The following is a 23,974-nucleotide window of genomic DNA, read 5'->3' on the forward strand; positions in this document are numbered from 1 at the left end:
TATTTTATTTTAATATTGTCAATAGCTTTGAAGTGAAGAGCTTATGATACTTGAGAATTTATTTGATTCTGGAACTTCATTATACTAATATAATATTAAAATCTATACTATAGTAGTTTTTATAGGTTCAGTTCTGTGATACAGGGTATGTGATATTTTTCAGAAAGTATACAATTTAAAAATTATCCAAATTATTTAAATTTCCTGATTTAATCCAAATTTCTAGATAATCTTCAGTATAGTAAATTAACTGTAAACTACCTTCTAGAGGACAAAGCAAAAATGACCATAAAATTTTTTGCTTTAAAGTAATTTGGCCATTTATAGGTGCATCTATCTCATTTGTCCTACTCTAAACAAGTTGAAGGCAGGAACTTTGGATTCTTCATTCTGATTTTATATCTCTCATTCCTATTGTACTTTGCACATACTAGGAATATGTTCCCTAAATATTTTTTACATTGGACTCTGTTTAAACATATTCTTAAATCCTTTAACATGAGGCCAAATGGAATAAGTAGCTCCAAGAACATCCTTCCTCTTGAAATATGATAGTCTATGCAGAAAAGATTACAAATGGTCATCTACTTATAACTTTCAGAGCAAGGCACGGGACCACATTAGCCTTTTAGACTGATAGTCTATTTGATTTTCTTAAAGGATGGAAGGTTGATGGTTTTGATTAGAAATAAATAAAGAAAGTAAGTCTGGGATTTATTTTTCCATCTTCCAAAGTTTAATTAAAACAGATTGATGAGAAGTATTGGGAAATTCTCTTCTCCCCTCCCCCATAAATTGAGTCTAGCTTCTCATTACTCTTTAAAAGATTTTGCAAATCCTCATTTCTTTCACAGTAGATTGCTTCATTTGACTGGTGATCTGCCTTACTACCAAAAGTTCCAGATGTGTGTTTTAGAGAAAACTTTATTAACAAATATTTTAAAATACCTAGGATTAGCCCTAACCTGTTTGGCTCAGTGGATAAAGCGTCAACCTGTGGACTGAAGGGTCCCAGGTTCAATTCCGGTCAGGGGCATGTACCTTGGTTGTGGGCACATACCCAGTAGGAAGTGTGCAGGAGACAACTGATTTGTGTTTCTCTCTCGTCGATGTTTTTAGCTCTCTATCCCTCTCCCTTCCTCTCTGTAAAAAATCAATAAAATATATATATTTTTACAAAATACCTAGGATTAGATGGAATCTTGAAGTCAGGAAAAGTGATAATTCCAGTATAATCACTTTCTTCTACAATGTCAACTCCTGATCCTTGAGGATCCTTTGAATAAAAACAAACAACATCAAAGCACATAAACTGCATTTTAAAAATTAACTAATTATATTATATTTGATCTACAGAAATATTTACTAACAAATATCCATGCTTTCAAATTAAATATGAAGGAGAAAGATTATTTAAATGTGTAGAAGGCAAATGTGGTTCATTTACCACTTCCCTCTCTCTTTTTGGACCCCTTCTCCCTCTCTTCACACACACACACACACACACACACACACACACACACACACACATATAAATCAGTTTCCAGGTATCCTAGTCTCAGTTATTTAGATAAGACTTAACTCTCTCTTGTATAACTAAAAAAAAAACAAAAAACTAAGTGTAGAAGTAACTGATGTTATAATTAATCAAATGTGAACTTGCAGGCTTTATAGATACCAAAATCTATAAAATGCATTTATTAGCTAGATACTTTATAGCTGCAGTATGGTCATTTTGAGCTTGATAAAACATTCAAATTAAACAAACTTTGAAGTTTTCACAAAGCTTTCCCATCAGCTTCCTTTTGTGTGTGGGCTTGGAAATTACTTAAATGAGGTTTCTTATTTTCTCTGGACTACATGTAGAGGTCCATTTTGAACTTAACCCAGAAATTTAACACTATATGCCATCACTGTGAAATTAATGGTCGAATTTTTGAGGTATTTTTTTTTCTTGAGTTGCAAAGGTCCATTTTGAAAAAGAATTCGAATTGAAGCTAAATATCTTCTAGACCAGTGGTTGGCAAACTGCGGCTCAAGAGCCACATGTGGCTCTTTGGCCCCTTGAGTTTTTAGCAAAGGCCAGCTTAGGAGTACCCTAATTAAGTTAATAACAATGTACCTAACTATACAGTTTAAGTTAAAAAAATTTGGCTCTCAAAAGAAATTTCAATCGTTGTACTGTTGGTATTTGGCTCTGTTGAATAATGAGTTTGCAGACCACTGTTCTAGGCTGAACTTTATCCCTGTAGTCCATTGTACATGCTGCTTCTAAGATGAAGTCTCTCAAGTACTGTTTTTGTTAGGGGCAAAGATAGAATAATAGGGAATAGCTATAGTTATAAGAAATATTAATCATGCTATGTTAACCGTGATTGTTTTGTTCTGATTAAAGAAAGCCTGCTCTGACCTGGCTGGGAGTTGTATGCCCTGGGACCTGGGAGTTAAACTCGAAATGTGGTCCATTCTCCTTATTCGAGAACTGCTTATCATCATGGAAAGATTAACAACTTTGTTGCCAAAACAATGGAATTCTGGACTGTAATCACCTGGAAGTGCCTACCCTTTGTAACCACTAGCCTGCATTGCCTGTAATCTATAACCACTTTACCCATTCCTAATCTTTGTTCTCCTACCCAATATAAGCAACTTGTTTATAGGGGAATTGGGGGGCGAGGGAGGAGATATGGAAAAGATTTCTGTGGATGACCACTGCTCTCCTATGTTGCCAGCAATATTGGAAAATGAAACACTCTTATACGATTCAATCCTGTCTCTGCTTAATTGGCTCAAGTAGTGACAAGCAACCCAGATGCCTTCATTGTCGGGTTTCATTTTCAGGATACTTTCTGCATGCTGACTCTCACTGCTCTGGGATCAGATTCCTCAATCCTGTCTTCCTGGGACAGCTCTTACACAGGACATCTAGCATCCATTCTTCCTTGTGTGGTGTCAGGATTCTACATCACTCAAGTTCAACCACTGAGAGGGGTAGAAGGTGGAATAAATAGCATCTGGCCATCTACTCTAGTATTTTCTGACAGAAAAAGGGTATGTGAGCTGACACTGCCTCTCCTTAGTTCTCTTCCAGACTTCTGACATCAGCCAGTTTATGTACTATCCCCATTTCTAACTGTAAGAGCTAAACTCATGCTATCCTATATATTACCATGGGAAGTTCATTATTTAAAAAAACAAACAAACAAACAAAAAAACACACAAAAAAGCAACACCTATGGCTATTTCTTTCATTAAGACCCAGTTTAAGATTTTCTTTATGAATTAAATTCCAGTAAAGGATTACATCATCCTTCAATTCCCCCCCCCCCCCCCCTATTTTGTCCTCTCTCTGAGCTTATGTGTCATTTGTCCTATTGTACAATTAGGAGAAAAGGTGCTGTAGCCTATAGTGAAGGGCCATTACTAATATATCTATACTATTAATAGGTAACTGCTCATCTTTACCTCATGATTTAGCACTATTTTTCATATTATTAAACTCTAAGGTCCTTAAATGTAAATTTCATAGATTATAATTCTTTATCTTGAATTGTACAAATAAACAATCTCATAATAGATATTCAATTAATTTTTAGTGATCGATTGATGTTCTTAAAGAAATAAATCATGAAGTATATAATTAAATGATTTAGTTTAAAATCATTGAGATCAATGTTATATTCACAGAAAGTGTTCAGTCACCATTTATTGAAAATTGAATGAGTCCATATGGCATTAGGGTAGGGTTATGAAATAATGTATCTTACCCTAAAAATGAGTTAAATTATTATTTAAATAAATAACATACTTACTATGAAAGTTAAAACAACTTCTCTTTTGGCTGGCCTCAAGTCATCATTCAGTGAATAAACTCTAACCTTTACTGTAAGAATAATTGATAGCATCAAAAACTCTGTTAAACCCAAGGTTATTTTAGTTTTTTTAAACAATAATTATTCTTAAAAGAGATGAGTCTCATTAAAATAAATCAATACATGGTCAATACACCAAAATCTATTTTTAAAAGAAAGAAAAAAAGTTAGTCTGCAGATATATAAATTATTAATAAGTCTTTTCTTTTAAAAACCTGTGCCCACATAGTTTCAAGTGCTAAAAAGCTCTAAGTAGTGTCAATTGTCCTCCCCAGTGGAAGAAGCACCTTATACTCTACCTGATTGTTCTGGAGTGTAAACAGGTTTGTCTGTTTGAATGAAGAGAAATCCATTGTCATAGGTTATTGGCATTTTTTTTGATCTTGAAAAATGCTTTGATAAAACATCCAAATACACATGTGAAACTAGGTTTTGTCCTTCAGGCAATTGTTTGGGTTGTATCTGTAACAGAAATGTTGATTAAAAAAAAGAACATAATAGTTTTAAGGTTATAAAATATTTTGACTTTCTAAATACCACTGTAATCTCATTAGAAGGAGAAGTAAGTATGTGTATTTAATCATTTTAGAAGCAGAATAGTAAATAAAATTTGCCCAAAGCCCTCCAGTGTTAAATATCATAACCAACACTTAATTTTAAGCAATTAAAATTTTTTCTTAAATATTTATATGCATTTAGTAAAACTATTTATACTATTGAAGCTCTCTCTTTTTTAAATGTATTATTATTGACTTCAGAGAGGAAGGGAGAGGGAGAGATAGAAACATCAATGATGAGAGAGAATCATTGGTTGGATGCCTCCTTCATGCCCCCTACCGAGGATCAAGCCCACAACTCAGGCATGTGCCCTTGACCAGAATCAAATCCAGGACCCTTCAGTCTGCAGGTTGATGCTCTATCTACTAAGCCAAAACAGCAAGGGCTATAGAAGCTCTTTTTTACTTCATCAGTTTGCTGGATTAGCTCATGGTCTCCATTTCTTCCCTTCAACATTCTCACGGATGTCTGGGCACTTTGTATTATATCTATATCCTTCTGTTCCCACTAATATTTGTAAGCAATTATAATTATCCACTTTACGTGGTATGGTATGCAAATTTAATACATAAAAAGTAAAAAAAGAAAGACAAGTGCTTCTCAAAAACTTGGGTTTTGACACATAGGTTAAAAGTTAATCACTAAAATCAACTGCTTGAAATATATCTGAGAGTACTGAAAAAGTTTGGAAAACAGTAAGAAGCTATTAAGATTCTGCACTCAGGTTCTCCGCAAGTGTCTTTAAGTACTTTGTCCACTTTAAAGAAACAGAAACCGTAGAACAAAGATGAATCGTTAAAGGTGTGGCACATAGTAAATAAGATTTGGCGTTCCAATCAGTGGGTCTGCACAGGAAGAAAAGACCTTGGCACAATATCAAACAATTGGCAAATAAAGATACATGATAATGTTAAGATAAAATTAGGTGCTTAAGATATGCACTAATTTTTATGATTTGTCTACTTTAATCTCCTTTCCAATTAACTAAGTTAGCACTGTTTAAACTTTAAACAGAACTCACTTTTAAGAAACAGTGGTATAAATGAACTTCAGAGCCCTTGTAATCTTTAATTTTTCTGGTTCTTGATTTTTGAATTTTTATTGTAATTTAAAATAATTTATTGTAATTTAAAATAATATTTTGTTTATATTTATTCAGTTTGCTAAATAAGTATAAAATTTATTTTTAGTTATCAGAATTTTTAATAAGAAATTATATGTTTATAGAAAATAAAAGATAAATACATACTGTTAAGATTGCAGAGTTTTGGAATTTATTTTCTGTGGATAAAGAAACAGAAGCTGAAGCATAAATAATTTTTTTATCTGGATAACTTTTAATGGAGAATGTTACATCAAATGCTTCAGTGTATCCATAAACTTGAATTACAATATTTTCAGATGCTCCAACACGAAGTACTTTTGGTGCGGATATGACATATCTGTTGAAAGAGGGAAAGAGAAGGATCAGTATCTCTATATGATATACTTTGTTATAATTCTGATTTCTTCATCTCACTTGAGATATTCAATTTAAAATAGGCACATTTTGTCAACTTAAAAATAATTTTTAATTAAAATTTATTTGTGATTTAGGGTCATTTCAGCATAGTCTCCAAGAAGAAATAGCTTGAAATGAGGATTTGAAAAATAGCACTGGAGATTTAGTTAACATTTATGAGGGTAGTAATAACATCTTCCTGAGCTACTGCAACAAAGGAAGACTTAATGGTGTTGACTAGAACATGTAATAGGGTCACTATTTTGCCCAAAGTAGAAAAAAGCAACAGTTAGCAGTGATTGAATTTCAGTACTGCCACCTGCTGGCTGAGTAACCATGCCTAAGTCATTAACCCTCTTGGAGACAAAAAATAACTATGAAAATATCACCTTCTTTACCAGGCTGAGGTAAGGATGAAGTGAAAACACTTAACATGCTTAGAACTCAATAGATGTTAAGATTCATTAATTTCACTAAATTATTTGAAAAGAAGTCATCTTAGAGAAGTATTGGTGTTACACTAGTGAGTGCATTTTTAAAAAAGATATAATAAAAGTGAGTTTGGGAGAATGCACTTGAAAATGCAAATAGTTATAGAGTCCTTAGAGACAAAATAATCACAATCATACAATAATAATGATAATAACAGTATCTGAGTAGTTATCATATATGAGTGTCTGTATTAGCACTTTATATACAAGTAGAGGCCCAGTGCACAAAATTTGTGCAGGGGAAGGGGGTCCCTCAGCCTGACCTGCATGCTTTCCAATCCGGGACCCCTCGGGGGATGTCCAACTGCCGGTTTAGGCCCAATCCTAAATGCTCTTCCCTGCCAGCCTGATCACCCCTAACTGCCTGCCCCTGCTTGCATGATCACCCCTGACCACCTCTGCCTCGGCCCCCACCACCGTGGCTTTGTCCAGAAGGGCATCCAAAAGATGTCCAGTCTAAGTAGCATATAACCCTTTTATTAGTACAGATTTTTTTAATCTTTACAAGCCAATGATGTAGATACTATTGTTTTCTTATTTTACAAGTGATGAGGTTAATTTGACTGAGGTCACCTGGCTTATATGTGAATGAAAGACTTTATTTCAGATCTCTATTTGGTTGTGTTAAACTGAGGTCAAAGTTACAAGCTTTATTCACAGCCATAGGCTGTTCCCTCAGTTTTATTTTTCATGTGATTTATATAAGAATGAATATGAATTGTATGCTTTTGAAATAAAAATTTTTAATGTATGATTTTTTTCATTGTTTATTAAAAGAAAACCTACAAATATAAACCAGGTTATTAATTATATCACAAAGTATATAGTTTGAATAGTGAGAGCTACTACATGTAGTTTATTCTACTACATAGAAAAAAGAGTGTTTCAACCCAAAAGGTGATAATGATTGAGACCTAAGAGCTCATCAATTCAACTGGCAGAATTATTGTAGGTTCCTGTCAAAATTATGACATTTAAAAAGTCTTCAAATCAGCAAGTGTTCAGTAACAATAAAATTAATTTGGAGGCAATTAACTCCTTTAATCATCTGGCAGTTCTACATGACAACTAATTTGGAACCATTTACAGTCAAGTTATGAAAGAGAGAAAAGAATCTCCAGACTTCCAACCAACATCTGATTTCCTCATGTGCTTACTCAGAAATAGTGGAAAATAAGAAAACTTTAGCTTTGCTGATAATAAGGTAAATTTACAGAAATGCTATAATGTGCTAAGTACCTTTTTAAGCATATAACAGATATATAAATTCACTGTATTGTTACAATCACTCTCTGAGGAAAGTCTTATATTAACTCTATTATTTGCTTCTCCCACTAGAATGCAAGCTGTATGTAAATTTATTAATTTAATTGACTGATGACCATGTTTTAAATGGTACACTCTCACTTTCTCAAGAGAAAGAGAGGCAATGCTTATTAAAGGCAAGTACAGTGTATAGGAAGAATTCAGAATCCTAGTCCTATTTCTACCTTAATCTCAATCTCTTTGAACTTCAGCCACTTATCTTTCAAAAATGAATAAATAAAAAATATCAAAGGTACTGGGGTGATTGTAGCAATGCAAGGAAATCAGATTTATGAGATCCTAAGTATATCTTTATATTCATAATATAATTACATATTTATGAGAAAAATGATAATTAACTTGCCCAAGATCACACAGTTATAGAATTTGGAATTGTTCTCAAGCAGCCTGTTTCCTAAAGTAACACTTTCAATTGCTGTACTACACTGAATTTATCAAGAATTTTGCAAATCTAGGGAAAAAAAAGTCTTTTAATTTTAATATTCTTAGAAATTTTGTATTTTATGTTTAAATTTTGAATTGTCTATATGGTATAATAGTAGTGGGGAAACAAAATACTCAGTGTTTACAAGTCTCTAAAAGATAGCTCTGAAATCAACATTTTTACAGATTTTGGTCTACACTGATTTATCAGTAGCACAATCTAACCTAAAGAATTTTGCACTTTTTAAATTTTCTTTCAATAGTTGTAGAGAATCAGGCCACTCAGCTTGCAGGGGGCAAAAATGTCGGTTTGGCCTCTACCTGGAATGTTCTTTCCCCAGATATTTGCAAAGATTGTTTCCTTACTTCCTTCAAGTTCTGTATGAGTGCCTTAGAGAATGGTGATGGGGAAAAAATAAATTAAAAAAAATCTTATGTCTACATTTTCAAATAATTCCTCATCATTTTTTTAATCCTATTACTCTCCTTTACTTCTTTCTTTATAGCATTAATAATCACCTGACCTTATTTGTTCATTGGTTCATTATTTGCTTCTCCCACTACAATGCAAGCTGTATGTAAATTTATTAATTTAATTGACTGATGACCATGTTTTAAATGGTACACTCTCACTTTCTCAAGAGAAAGAGAGGCAATGCTTATTAAAGGCCAGTACAGTGTATAGGAAGAATTCAGAATCCTAGTCCTATTTCTACCTTAATCTCAATCTCTTTGAACTACAGCCACTTATCTTTCAAAAATGAATAAATAAAAAATATCAAAGGTACTGGGGTGATTGTAGCAATGCAAGGAAATCAGATCTCTGAGATCCTAAGTACATCTTTATATTCATAATATAGTTACATATTTATACATTTATGAAAACTGGAAAAAGACTAAAATGGTAAAGAGGAGTCCTTAATACTAGTCCTGCTTCTGTCTCTCTTTAATAGAATGACTTCTGGTAAGTCAATTTCCCTGTTGCACTTATCTTCATATGTGAAATTAGTAGGTTCAATCAGATACTCAGTTACTTTTCAATGTTATTTATAGATATGAGATCACTATTTTAAGACATAGTTTAAAATATACAGCATTTCAATAATAACACTACCATTGCAAAGAATGAGCTCCTAAATATAAAAGTAATTACAATAGTTTTTCAAATCACTGTATTAGGATTAACCCCAAAGTATCCCTTGTTTAATTATGCTCAAATTAAAATGTAAAAATTATTTAGAAAACAATGCACTAAATATAAATAAGCAATAAATGACAAGAAAGTTTGTCATCTAGAGATTATTTTGTGCTTTTTCAAAGTGCAATTTGAACAATCACTTATGCAATTAAAAAAATAGCAATCCCCTAAAAGTTGTCATATTGTTAACTATTTATCAAATCAAAATACTTACATGACTTTCTTATTCAGATGAGAATATTCACTTGGCATTCTCAGAAGTAGAAAGTAATTTTCAAATTAACAAAGTTAACTGATTTTTCTTTTCACTCATCACAACTAAGACACATTGAAAATGAAGATAGGTTCTTTTACTTACGTTTGTTCCTGTCCCCAACTTTTTCCCAGGAAGATTAAAAAACAAAGTATGCCCCAAAGACCCATGGCTGGAGACAGCAGTAAACCATGGGTATAACCTTTTTCTTGAAGTTACTCTCCTTTTAAATAAACCCAGCTAAAAGAATGAGTAAATTAGTTTACTGGTTAATTATTAATGTCAGAAAGAAAGACTTCTATGTTGGGAAAATAAAATCAGAACTGAATCAACCTTTAATCCCAGGTATAAAAGTAGGCAATACTTTATAGGGATTTACACCTAGAGAATTTATTTTAATTAATACAAAGGGATTCTAACATGGGAGTTTGGCACTGCATTGAATGGCTTAAAGCTAGAAACTAGTAAGTCACACTGCCCTTGGCCTTTCCTCTTTGGCCAGGGTTAATTGCTCTGCCATTACATCATCTGTGAGCACCTGGTTTAGACAGGCTCACTCAGTGGTCTTTTGAGAGAAGTCCTGAGCAATACTGTTGTTAGAATTGGGAATGGCCTAATGATAAGCTGAATCTGCAAAGGAGGTCTATGGGACAGTTCCTTCATCTATCCCAGTCTAGAGAAGAAGCTGAACATTAGGTGGAGGAAAGATTGTGATGGGCAATGAAAATGCCACGTTGAGCATGCCAGCATCTTTTTTTAGGAAATAAGTAGCCAGTCAAGTACTTTAGATTTTAGTAGGGAATGATATCCTCCAATATCTATTAATTTGAACACCACAAATACAAAATGTATACCTATTCATAGAATATTTTCTTAAAACACACACACACACACACACACACACACACACACACAAAACCCCTTCAATTTAAATCTTTCAGTGAGGATCTTAATGTAAGAACTCAGGGAAAACAAAGCTTCCTATAACAAATGAGACTAGTAATTAATTTAGAATGAAATACAATTTTATCTTTAAGATTTTATGATGCTTTATGTTCACTATAAAACTTTTAATTTATCACCTTCCTTTTATTAGCATTCATTTCTACTTTAGTACATAATAAGTACTATATTTTAAAATAATAAAACAAATTTCTCTAAACATTATTCTGTAATTCAGATGTTTTATGGTCACATTGGCATTCCTTGCTTTGAATTAATAAGGTTCTATTTTATAAATCCTTTAATACTCAATTCATTAGGAAAAGGGGCACAAAAAGGAAATTTGATATATAAATATCACTAAAGGTATCTCTTGCATAAATTATTAAAATGGTAAAAATATGTCACTATTGTCTGATCATCTAGCCCATTTGTTTCAAAAGAATACCTGTGAAATGATTAAGCTGGGTTGTGAAAGACAGGTCAAGTTAAAATAAACAAAGTACTCTTGCCATCATTTTCGGGAAAAGGTATTAAGAGAAAGTGAGAACACTTAAATCATCGTAGATGACATATGTATGTTAAGTGTAAGATTTTGCTTGTATTATAAAGTGAATAGTGATGATATTTGGTTTCTCAAATAGAAAACTTTTAAAAAAATAATGAATCTGCCCTAACCAGTTTGGCTCAGTGGATAGAGCGTCGGCCTGTGGACTCTAGGGTCCCAGGTTTGATTCAGGTCAAAGGCATATATATCTTGGTTGCAGGCACATCCCCAATAGGGGGTGTGCAGGAGGCAGGTGATTGATGTTTCTCTCTCATCTATGTTTCTAACTCTCTCTCCCACTCTCTGTAAAAAAAATCAATAAAACAGGTTTAAAATAAATGAATAAATAAATAAAAATAATGAATCTCAAAGGTCCTTAATAGAACCAAAGTTGAACAATTTACAGATTCTCAACTGGGTTTAAAGTTTTTATCTGCCTTTTAAACATGGCTCAGAGATGAATTCTTTACATTCTAAAATGTTGGCCTTTGGGGAGTTTGGCTTTTATATAAATCTGCATCTCTAAAAGAAGAGAAGTAGGTCTGGCAGAAACTTTGGTGGTCACCTAACATTCCTCGTAATGCTACCTCAATTCTACCTTGAGGATTGAGTCCAAATGGCTTCACTTAGTTTACAAAGCCAGCTCCTGACCTGGGTCCCACTTGATTCTCCAGCTTCAGTGTTCCCATTCTTCAGTTCAAGCAAAAAGCTGAATTATTTATTATTCTCTGAGGTCATCACAACATAATGGTGCTCCTAGGATAAAAGTCAGCCAAATACTATTACTACTATCATTAACCTATTTATATCCTTAATTTGGCATGTCATCAGAAACAAGATTTAGATATGGATTGCTTCTACCAGCACTGCAGAACACAGACTACTCGGTGCTTGACCATAACACCATGTGAAAGGGAATTGGGGGCACAAACTATGTCCAATTGTGGAGCCTTATAAGTACATATCTCTCATTAGTCACTTGTTTTCCTATGCATTTATACAAATTTTAAAAGACATTGAGCTACAAAAAGTTTATTGAAATAAAATCTTACACTAAGTCTAATGTATAAAGTAAAAGTGTGTCAGTGTGGGGTGGCCCTGCTGTCTGCCTGTCTCCCTGACATGTACCCCCAGCTGGACCTTTATAGATCAATGGGAAACCTGGGGTCCTTGGATGCCTGGTTTAAAAATATTGACTTAAAGCACCAAACAACTTGTTCCAATGATTTTATTTCACTTGGACCATTCCCTATTACTTCACTCTATCAATAACTCCAAATCAAGCTTAAAATTAGTTTGTTAGTTACAAGCCAAAGGAGAAACCAATCTCTTTTCATCTTGTGCCCAAGATCCACTGCTTTAGCTGCAAATTAAAATTCCTCTCCCAAGTGACTTGGGCTATCAACACAAAGTTCTCTAAAAGCTCCTGTTTCTTCACAATCTTATACCTATATCTCACATCCAAGACCCTGGTATCTCAACATCAAATAGGGAATTCACACAGACTGCATGAGTCCTGGGAGAGGATAAGGGAAAAGTGAACACTCCAGATAAACTTTTACACATATGCCTAAAAAGACTGGTAAAGAAATGCTCGCTGTAGCATTATTTGTGATAAGAAAAATTTGGCACAAACTTAAAGCAACAGAAAAATGACACCTACATTACTTTATATGAATACAATGGAAGGCAATGTTGGTTGATAAAACCAGCTTGCAGAATGACACAAAGAGCATAATAACATTTATATACTTTTAAAAACATATAGAGCAATGTCTATAGACATTTCCACTGGTTGTAATAGCATATACATATGATGACGAAAAGCAAATGCTAAGTCAGGATAATTTTTGTAAGGAAGGGAAGCAGAATATGGGGGTAGGAAGCAGGTTTATAGAGTGCTTCGGATCCATCACCTTTTGTTTTAAAGCAGTGTTTCCCAAACTTCTCTCATGATGAGAATCACCTGGTGGAGTTGTTAAACTACAGATTCCTGAATCCCAACTAAGAAGTGCTAAACTAGAATTTTTGGGAGCATATAGGTAAAATTGTATATGTGCTCTAGAGCACTAGTTAAGTATACAATTTTACCTATATGTTCCCAAAAATTCTAGTTTAGCACTTCTTAGTTGGGATTCAGGAATCTGTAGTTTAACAACTCCACCAGGTGATTCTCATCATGAGAGAAGTTTGGAAACACTGTTTTAAAGGAACATCTACAGTCATTATAGCACTATCTCACAAATAATTCAGTAGAGTTTATTGGTAGATATACTAGTATTTTATAGATCAGTTGCTGTACTTTTCTAAAAGCTTGAAATACTACATTTTTAAAAAATTATGTTTTGGAATAAGAAAACTTGAATTCAGATCCTGGCTCTATCAAACTAGCTATGTGATCTTGGTCAACTTAATGAAACCTTGGAACTTCCCTTTCATCATCTGTGAAGTCAAATAATAAATGTCTCATAGTGCTGATGGGAAAATGGAATGAAACATGTTCAAAGTCTTTGGCTCTGAACTTGAACCTGAAATAGCATGAATGAAAATGTTCACTTCTATTATTTCTGGTTTAAGGCATATTAATAATCATCTATTCTTTATTTTTTAAAGATATTTTAATTGACTTTTAGAGAAAGAATAGGATAGGGAGAGAGAAACATCAATGTGAGAGGGAAACATTAATAGGCTGCCTACTGCACACCTCCTACCAGGGATCAAGCAGCAACCACGGGCACATGTGCCTGATCAGGAATTGGACTAGCAACCTTTTGTAGCACAGAAGGATGCACAACCAACTGAACCATATCTGCGAGGGCTGTCTACTATTTATTTATTTATTTATTTTAATATATTTTATTGATTTTTTACAGAGAGGAAGGGAGAGGGACAGAGAGTTAGAAACGTCGATGAGAGAGAAACATTGGCCAGCTGCCTCTTGCACACCCCCTACTGGGGATGTGCCCACAACCAATGTACATGCCCTTGACCGGAATCGAACCTGGGACCTTTCAGTCTGCAGACTGATGCTCTACCACTGAGCCAAACTGGTTTCAGCTCTACTCTTTATTTTTAATATGTGCATTGGATCATAGAAATTTGTATTTAATTCAGTTTTACTCTTTGGGAGAGAAATCGATAAGTTGTCTCCTGTATGTTCCCCAACGGGGATTGAACAGGCAACCTAGATTGAATCATGACTGGGAATTGAATCCACAACCTTTGGTTTACACAGTGTTTCCCAAACTTTTGACATATGTGTACCCCTTCTATAATTTTCGTAACGCTGAGTACCCCTCGTACTCATGAGAATGTAGAATTAGGCGCAGCTAAGCATGGTGCAGTGCATATTCCCACCAAACTCCCATGCAACACATACCCCCACCAAACTCTTCCAGAACCCCTGGGGGTATGCGTACCACACTTTGAGAAACACTGGCAGGATGATGCTCCAATCAACTGAGCCACTTTGCCAGTACAGGATGAAAGAATATCTTCATCATTGAGCCCACTTTTTTTGTTTGTCTGCTGTCAATTAAAAGTCTGGGATTGGATGACTGACCTCTTAAGAGTCCATCTAATTGCTACATCCTAAGATTCTTAGTGAGCAAAGGAGCACCAAAAGGTTCCCATAGACTAGATCCTTTTCAGATGGCATTACATGGTTTTCTCTTGTAATGTCAGTGATTGCCGTTAGCAGATTATGTGTACTCTACCTCTTTATCTCATAAGCTATAAAAAGTCTTTGCTTAGAAAGCTCCTCCTCACTCTGTTATGCAAGATGTTGTTGAATCATTTTCTTGCTTCCCTGGAATTAGTGTAGTAATTCACTATCTTAGCATGACCTGCAAACTCCAGTGCATTTTAATAGATGCTATACAGATTCAGACACAGAGGACATTTTTCCCCAACTTTTGCAGAGCTTATCCAAATACTGACAACACATTGTATTCTAACTCCTAACATGTATCAGTTATTGCAATAATTAAATTTCATAAATTGTCTCTAATCTTCACGACCACTCTGAAGGGTGTTATTACTCTTGTGTGATGGAGGAAGAAACTGAGGCTCAGAGAAATATAGTGACTTGTCAGGGCACACATCTAGTAATTTGTAGAGATGGGGAGTTATGCTGGGATCAGTAGGAAAAAGAGGGAGAGATACCAAACCAGTCTGTAGTCTTACCTTCTCTTTGACACCTTCTCCAGCTGTTTTGTCTGTACTTGATTTTCCATTTTAAAATTCTTGAAGAATTTATAGCCTGGTCCACATATTTTGATTCTTCTTTATATACTATTGTACATTCTGGCAAAGGTTCAAGGGTTACAAGAAGGGAATAAGTATTATATAAGTGAAGAACTTAGTCTGACTTATGTCTGGTTCTCTCTTCCTCACAAAGTGCTGGGGTAAGACTGGCTGAAGTGACAACCCGGCAAATGGCAGATTGGGAGATTATTTGAAAACGCAAAAGGGAAAATCCTGAGAACACAGTGGTTCAGAGCTAAGGATGGATGGATTTGTATTTTTAAGTCCCAAATGGTAATTGAAGAATGATAAAGAAGAAAGTTGTTGCTCAAACTATTCTTTTTAAAAAAAATATATTTTATTGATTTTTTACAGAGAGGAAGGGAGAGAGATAGAGAGCTAGAAACGTCGATGAGAGAGAAACATCGACCAGCCGCCTCTTGCACACCCCCTACCGGGGATGTGCCTGCAACCAACGTACATGCCCTTGACCAGAATTGAACCTGGGACCCTTCAGTCCGCAGACCGACACTCTACCACTGAGCCAAACCGGTTTTGGTGCTCAAACTATTCTTGTAAGTCACCAGAGTAGTGGTTTGAAATACCATGTCCCAAAAGGCCACTTCAGATTACTAAATCAATAATGGAATAGGAGAGGATTTCTGAGTAGAGGGTGTGAAGGAAGTGGAAAATAACAAGCTAAAAATAGAAAATCAAGTATTCATGATGGAATGCAGTTAAGCATATTTTCTTCAGAGAAAGCAAAGTGACAAAAATGAAAGAAAATGCCCATCATCCCTTTATCTCTCACTTTTATAACCTCACTGAAGCTGTCCTTTCTATATCTTACAGTACACCCTCTAACAGATTAAGCTGGGCCCATTAACTTCCTCTTTGGCTCCACTATCCCACACTTTTTCAGATACTCTTACTTCTTGTTCAACATGAGTTACCTTATCTATTTCTAATTACTACTCACCAATACATATCTACTGATCCAGTGGCTACATGTGATAGCCTGTCTCCAAGATGGCCCTCATCCTGACCTCCCTGATACTCATGTCTTTGTATGATCCCCTCCTATATTGTATTACGGTTGGTCTATTTGATCAATAGAATCAAGCAAATATAAAGGTGTATGACTTCTGAGGTGAGGTCACATAAGACACTGCTATTCCCACCTTGCTCTCTCTTGGTTGCCTGCTCTGAGGGAAACCAGCCACCATGTAGTAAGGACATTCCAAAAGCCTAGGGAGAGAGCTATGTTGAAAGACCTGGGAGGCCTTTCCTTGGAGGAGCTTGTAAGTGATCCATCGTGGAGGTACACCCTCCAACACCAGTCATGCCTCTCAGTGACCACGGCCCAGCTAACATCTTGACTGAAAAATCATGAGAGAACCCAAGGCAAATTAACCTAGCTAAGTCCTTCCTGGATTCCTGCCCATAAAAACTGTTGAAAATAAATTAATGTTTGTTGTTGTTTTAGCCCACTAAGTATAGAGGTAATTTTTATTTTATTTTATTTTTTTTACACAGCAATAGTTAACATCTACACTAGTATAGCTGTTGCATTAAAGATATAACTTTCATGAAAGTCTCTTACATTCACTCACACCACTACTGGGCATTTGCTCCTTCTTGGTCATCAATACTCATACTTTAATTTGCAAGTGTACTTTAAATTTATAGAGAACAGCAGGCTGATAGGCCTACTTGAAAACACCACCTGCTGCTCGTAATTTAACAGCACCCCAAAGCAGCTGAAATAATAGGTGCTGCCTTTCCATGATAAGTCCTGATTTCCCATTTTATGTCTCTTCTGGGAATTAGCTTCTTTATTTCCTGGAGATAACAATACCTGCCTTTCTTCACAGGAATGGTGAAATGTGATATCCCTGAGCATTGAAAATCATATAAACATGGAAGAAGTTCTTATTCTTTCTAGCATCTTATCTTTTCTATTTTATCAACTTGTTATTTCTGCCTGTAAACATGAAAATGTCATTAATAGGAAATAAAAACAAATAAAAAATTTTCCAGTGGATTTCCCCCCCAAAAAATCACTGATCAGCCCCCTCAACTTTATATAATTTTCTTTTTCCTTATTCATTCACAGAACACATCCTCTACCCCCCAAATGATTCATGGATATTTTTATGGAAGTTAGATAGAAAGAAAATAAATACATAAAATGATTGCCCACAGCAGAGGCCATTTGATGTTGGTTGGCATGATTTTGCATCATTATTATTAGACAGAAACTGATGATCAGAAAGGATTAAAAAGAAGAAAGGATGGGAAGAAGGAGGGAGGAAGACGAAGAAAGGAAAGGGGGAAAAAAAAAAAACCAAAACAGAAACACAAAGAAAGAAGTAGCCAGGTACATCTATACAATTTGAAGGTCCCAGTACAGGATGAAAATATAGAGTCTTGGTCCCTTGTCTAGTTCCATCTCTGGATAATTTATTATCCCTTTAATTTTTTAACCCTGTTTTCTTAAATTTCTGTATTTTGCTTCTTTATTAAACCAGCTTGGGTAAATTTGAACCATGTTGAATAAATGTCTAAAAAAGGCAAATCTATAGAAACAGAGTAGATAGTTGATTGACTGGAGCTGGAACTGGGAATGGGGAATACACAAAAATGAGTTGATCATGGTGATAATTGTATTATGGTGCTTTTGATATGTACCAGTGGAGACAAGCCAGACTAGAGAGGGTTGAGATGTAAGGAAGTGGAGACAGTATGTCCAGCGTGTCACGAATGGAGAAGTAGGAGTTGACAATAGTCCTGTTTGTGCAGGATTTGGTGATTGATTGTGCCCAATAGGAAGAGTCAAGGATGACTCCCAAGTCTCTGGCTTGAGAAATTAATGATATGAGATACTCTTTGCTGAGATGGAATATATTGGAAGAGGAAAAACAGTTTTGTTTTGGGGAAAAGACAGAGGTAAGTTTAATTTGGACATGTGGAATTTGAGTTACCTCTAAAATGCCCATGTGTCTCCCACATCCATCATAGCTATCTCTAATTATAGACAGAACCTTCATCATCATTTGCCTGACAATACAAACTCATCTTACCTCTTCTAGAAATTTGTCTCTAGTTCACTTCCCTTCCTAATGTTATTTTGAATTTGTTCCCTTTTGGATGATATCTTTACTATCAATAACCATGAGATTTGGGAAGGATTAAAAAAATAAGTTATTTAGTTCTCTCAGCTCCCTTTGTAAAGGCACTTTTCTTTTTGTAATTAATAAGTAATCTGTGATGTAATATTTTGAGAGCAAGTGAATATCTTATTTACCAATATTTCATGTAATGGTTTTAATATCTATTGATAATCCTGGTCCGAATCAAATATATTGAGGGCTGTGAAATGGTGATTTCCTAATTAGGTCATTTCATCTATATTAGCAGGAAGTCATTTGACTAGAAGAGCTTTCCTTTTTGTAGAAATTAAAAACGTTTTTGTGTGTGTGTGTGTGTGTGTGTGTGTGGTTTTTTTTTTTTGTTTGTTTTGTTTTTTTTTGTATGGTGATTGCCAGAGGGAAGGGGATTGGGGATGAGTATCTTTTGGGCAAGCAAGCTATTAAGATTTTAGGATTATCAGGAAAAGAGAGGTAGGGACTGTACTGGAAATTTCTGGAGATGGTGCAGCCTCTGAGGGTGACATGGTCCAGGGTACAAGCTAAAAAAAAATGAAAGGCTGGAGTGGAAGCAGGTGTCCTTCGTGAAATTTTTTTTTTTTTAAATCACTATTCCTTTAACCCAGGGCAGTATGTGCTAAAGTCTCTTAATCTGTTGGCTATATGGCGAAATTAGCACTTTTAGAAATGACCCAACCGACGTTTCCTCAAAACGCTTCTTGCTTTTGCTCCCCTGTCACCAACCAGAGGACTGTTCTCCACAGCTCACAGGAGCGGTCGCTGCCCGGATTCCCGGGCTCGTCTCGCTCCCTCAACCGCGGCCACAGCCGGGGCCCGAGCTGCGCCCGCTCCGCGGCTCATCCACCTCCGTCCGGCCTGTGGGACCCTGAAGAGAATTTGCCTCAGAAAAGGCGCGAGGAGAAGCGAGCTGCCAGCCTCGCAAGTTCTAGGCCAGACGACCAGCATCGGAAGCGCGGGAACTTGGCGACAGCTCCACGCTGGTCTCCTAGGTTGTCCTCTGGCGTCCGGCCGCCCACGGGTATCCGAGCCCCGGCGTGAGTGAGGCGTCTGCAGCTTCGCCTCGGCGACCGGTGGCGGGGTCCGTCGCGGCACCGCAGGAAACCTGCACCTCCTCAGGCGCCGCGCACCAAGCCTCCAGCGGGAGGACGCCCTGCGTCTTCCCGCGCCAGAAGCGCCGGCGGAACCAGCGGCGGGAAGCCCCGCCCTCCCAGCACGGGAGGGGCGTGGTCACGGCTGCCCCCGCCCACGCCGCGCGCTCTGCCCCCCGGCAACCGGCACAACACAACAAGATGGCCGCCGCGCCGCTAGGCACCTGAGGGGAGTGACGGGCGCGCCTCCGCCCAGCCTCGTCCCACAGGCCCGCTCCGCTTGGCTTCTCCGCACGGAGTGCCAGGTCTGGTCGCAGGAGTTCTCCGGGATCCAGGTGGGACAGCGGGGGCCGGCGGCGGCAAAGGCGGGAAGGCCTGGACCAGTTCCGATGGATTCGGGGCGGGGGCGTGTGCTGGGGAATTGGGATTGGATGGGAAGGAGGGCAGGGCGTGGGGAGGAGGATGAAGGCGGGATGTTTGGTTGGGAAGGGAGGGAGGTCAGGGGGTGGGAGTGCGGGACAGTTGGGAGATAGGGGGCCCGGGGGTGCGGCGCCGGCGCCGAGAGGAGGAGGGTGCCGGGTGCCAGGGATAACGGATGGTTTGGGTATCCTGGCGAGTGCCATGGTATCAAGCGAAATACATTTCGTGGAGAAGATGAGAATTGGAGTATTTATTGGGGAGAAATGTGAAGAGGAGGGCTAATATAGAGGTGATTTTTGAAGTGAAAACTTGGCTCAGCTCTTGATTCTGTCACCTCATGTATCACTCAACTGGCTCTGTCGATGACTTAAATTCCTGAGCATGTTTTTTTTTTTTCTACAAAAACAATTGCTAATTACTTTTGAGTGTACAGTATATGTCAGATTCAGTTCTAAATTGTTCCCGTGTCTTAACTCATTTAGAATTTAAAGTAATTTGTATGATTTTACCATCCCCATTTTAAAAAATGATGAAAGGTTAAGTAATTTCTCTAATTTCACATAATTTGGAATTTGGATTTAGGCTGTTTAGTTCCAGAATCCACTCTTAATTCTTAATGATACACTGCTTCTTGTACCTGAGGTTAATAATTCTAATCTTATGCAGTATCTGCAAGGATTTAAATTTGGTAATGTACTTAGAGTCCTTAGAACAGTCCTTCATTCATTCAACAAATATTTATTGTGCACCAAACAGTAGAAAGAGTCCATGCTTTCTCATCACTTAAACTCTAGAAGGAGAAACAAGCAATAATATAGTAGTTTCATAATAATAATTTAATTCTAATTAGAGGTGTTATAAAGGAGACCACACCCCTGCCGGTTTGGCTCAGTGCATAGTGCATTGGCCTGAGGACTAAAGGCTCCTGGGTTCCATTCCCTCAGTCAAGGGCAAGTACCTCAGTTGCAGGCTCAATCCCCAGCATGCCAGAGGCAACCGATCAATATGTCTCTCACACATCAATGCTTCTCTCTCTCTCACCTTCCCTTCCACTCTCTCTAAAAAATTCAGTGGAAAAACATCTTCAGGTGAGGGTTAAAAAGAAAAAGAAAGGAGACCATTTTGTGCAGAGACCATGTATAATGGGAAGATAAAATCCTGGTGTCCATCTTGAGTGTAGAAACCCTGTCTTCTCAGCTCTGTATTATTAGAGTCTACCACAGGTCATAGAGCAAAAAGTTTGCTCAATAAAAGTGGACGATTGAATAAATAAATAAGGTATGGGAAGCTTGGGTCTTAGGGTACCTGAGTAGAGTGGAGAGAGATGTGAGAGGATAATTCAGGATGTTAATAGGCTAGAGAAAGACACAGAAGTCAGGGTGTTAAAAGGGAAAAGCAAGGTAATTATATTGGGATGAAGAGGAATAGGTGAGGGTTGAGTATTTTCTTTAAGGAGGGAAATAATTAGAAGTCAGAATATTGGAATGAATTAGGGTAACCAGAATATTTGCTGGGATGAGCATTTTGGGAAATTAAGATATATGTGAGCAGTTTGGGAAATCAGAAAGGATATAAAAGTGCTGAGGCAGAGTACTGAAAAGAGCTATCCTACTATGTAATAAAGATGTAATATGCAACTTAACTCTCACAGCCCCACAAGTTGGCTGCCTATGACCAGGCTGGCAGGGGGCTTAGTGAGGGGCGACCAAATGACTGAACAAGCAGGCTGCACGGGATGACTAGGCCAGCAGGGGAATTAGTGGGGGGCGACCAAACGACTGAACAGCAGGCTGCTTGGGGCAACTAGGCCAGCATGGGGGCCATGAGGGGCAACCAGGCTGGCAGAGAGGGCACTTGGGGGTGACCAGGCTGGCAGAGTGGGGTACTTGGGGGTGACCAGGCCAGCAGGGGGGCCAGTAAGAGGACCAGTTTGGCGGGGGGCGGGGGCTAGTTGGGAGTGACCAGACTGGCAGAGGTGGACAGTCAGGGGCGACAAGGCAGGCAGGTGATCAACTAGGAGTCAGCAGTCCAGGATTGTGAGAGGGATGTCCAACTGCCGGTTTAGGGTCAATCCCCAGGATGGGGCCTAAACCAGCAGTCGGACATCCCACAAGGGGTCTTGGATCTGAGAGGGTGCAGGCTGGGCTGAGGGCTCTCCTCTCCCAGGAAAATAATACAGTGTTAGAGAATTGGGACAGAATTCATGGGGAAATTTAGCAATTAGAATGGGATGAAGGATGGGAGGCAGAGACCATGTATAACAGGAAGATAAAATCCTGCTGTGCAACTTGATAAGTGCCTTTGGAAAGAAGTGCAGCTGGATTAGAGACTTTGGAGAGGAATGGGAATGAGGACAAGAGAAAGTTAAAGAGTAATTGTATTTAAATGGGCCCAAAGGTATGGAATAAAGTAGAATTGTAGGGAAAGTATTGAGATGTGATTAAAGGGCTAAGGGATGTAGCAGAGAGGGATATGGAGATCAAGAAATGGGCATGGATATATGCATATTGGAGTGGACTGGGAAGAGATGGAAGGCTTGGGGATTATTGAGGTCTGCCTCATTTAGAGAAGATCAGAATAGAAGATGAAAAATTAGGAATGTTAGGAAAGGCTGGAGCTATGAAGGATGGGACTGTTAGATCAGGGCAAGTATTTGAGTCTTAAAGTGACATGATGAGTAGTGTTTTGTTGCCTTGCCATATGATTCTGATTATCACATCCCTCCAGTGGCTTTCTCTTTCTCTGCAGACTACCTTGAGTGCCTTCAATATGTGTTTCCAGTTCTGAATATTTGTTTGGTTTTATGTTCTTTTTGTCCTGCCTCTTCACACACTCTACCACATGTGTCAAACACAAGGCCCGCGGGCCAAATCCAGCCCGCCAGGCCTTGCAATGTGGCCCGCACCGCGCTGTCATCACTGCACTCCGCTGTCAGTTTATGACATTGTCAGTTTATGACTGTTCAGTAAACCATTCGGCCCGCGATTTAGGCTGGATTTTAGATTTTGGCCCCTTCTCTGATTGAGTTCGACACCCCTACCTCTCTGCTCTGTCTTCTCTGTTCTATTGCTTGGTCTTTGTTTATGTTATTGCAAACTACATCTTAGGGCCGAGCAACATTCCCATCTCTCCCTTAAAATTGTAGTTCAAGATTTACCTTCTTCAGGTGATAGCTTCTGAAATAATACTAGCCATTTTCAAACACAGTATATCCCCAGTTCAGTAAGTTGGCTAGTCTATGAGATTGTAATATACGTATATTTCAATGTCCAGGCTCTGCGGGAGCTATGGAACTTGGGGAGGGGATCTGGGAATGCACTGTGACATTGGAACCACTTCTTAATCTTTCATAGTACAATTCATAAAAGGAAGGAACTGATTTAGATTTCTGGAATCCATTCTAATTTTATTTTAATCTCTGTAAGTGAGTAAGGCAGAGTTTTCTATCAAGAGAGGTGACAGAGGACTTCATGATAGTCTAGTAAGGCCCAAAGGGTTTTGGTCACTAGGATGTTATATAAGGAATTCAGGATGGTTCAGTATTTTAAGAATTAAGAGAGAAGATTAAGATGCAGGATACAAAATAATTGCACTGCATAAAAATAAGATGTGCTTGTTTTAACCAAGAAACTAAAAACATATAAAGTGTATTTTTTTTAGCATGTAGCATACACGATTATTTTAATTTTATAAATTTCTATCATACTGTGATATAGAGAAAGATATATAGAAATGGGAACTGAGACTTGTCCCTCCGCTCTTATTTTTTTTAATCTGTTACTCTGATGAAAACTACATTTAATTCAAGAAAATATGAAATTTTACCTTTAAAACATATGCTGCTTAGATCTTCTCAAGTTTGAGTATATTATTTTTATTTAGAAAGCCAATGCCAATACAGCTTAGTACTGAATCATTAATATTACTAAGCCTTTTTCTG

At 37.3% G+C, this 23,974-nt stretch overlaps 2 protein-coding genes across 8 annotated transcripts in view; one reads left to right on the top strand and one right to left on the bottom strand.

Annotated features, from left to right (window-relative positions):
* The window catches only part of C5 (complement C5), an 82,269-nt gene extending 66,901 nt beyond the window's left edge, over positions 1–15,368 (bottom strand). For 4 of the 5 annotated variants that reach the window (XR_014796407.1, XM_084899717.1, XM_084899719.1 and 1 more), the window contains exons 1-5: positions 9,728–9,854; positions 5,680–5,872; positions 4,172–4,334; positions 3,813–3,883; positions 1,185–1,276 (exon numbers count right to left, since the gene is read on the bottom strand). Coding sequence is in view for 4 of the 5 variants with exons in the window: in XM_084899717.1 (XP_084755843.1) it covers positions 1,185–1,276; positions 3,813–3,883; positions 4,172–4,334; positions 5,680–5,872; positions 9,728–9,792 (584 nt within the window). In the remaining variant the exon portion in view is untranslated. Of the gene's footprint in view, positions 1–1,184; positions 1,277–3,812; positions 3,884–4,171; positions 4,335–5,679; positions 5,873–9,727; positions 9,855–15,296 lie in introns of those variants that run through there. The other variant, XM_084899718.1, reaches the window with a different exon arrangement.
* A 4,409-nt stretch (positions 15,369–19,777) lies between these two features.
* Positions 19,778–23,974, top strand: part of CNTRL (centriolin) — an 84,369-nt gene continuing 80,172 nt past the window's right edge. For 2 of the 3 annotated variants that reach the window (XM_084899183.1, XM_084899185.1), the window contains exon 1: positions 19,778–19,949. The gene's annotated coding sequence lies outside the window, so the exon portion shown is untranslated. The remainder of the gene's footprint in view (positions 19,950–23,974) is intronic. The other variant, XM_084899184.1, reaches the window with a different exon arrangement.

This window comes from Pipistrellus hanaki, assembly GCF_964339955.1.
Source record: "Pipistrellus hanaki genome assembly, chromosome: 11".
NCBI lineage: Eukaryota > Metazoa > Chordata > Mammalia > Chiroptera > Vespertilionidae > Pipistrellus > Pipistrellus hanaki.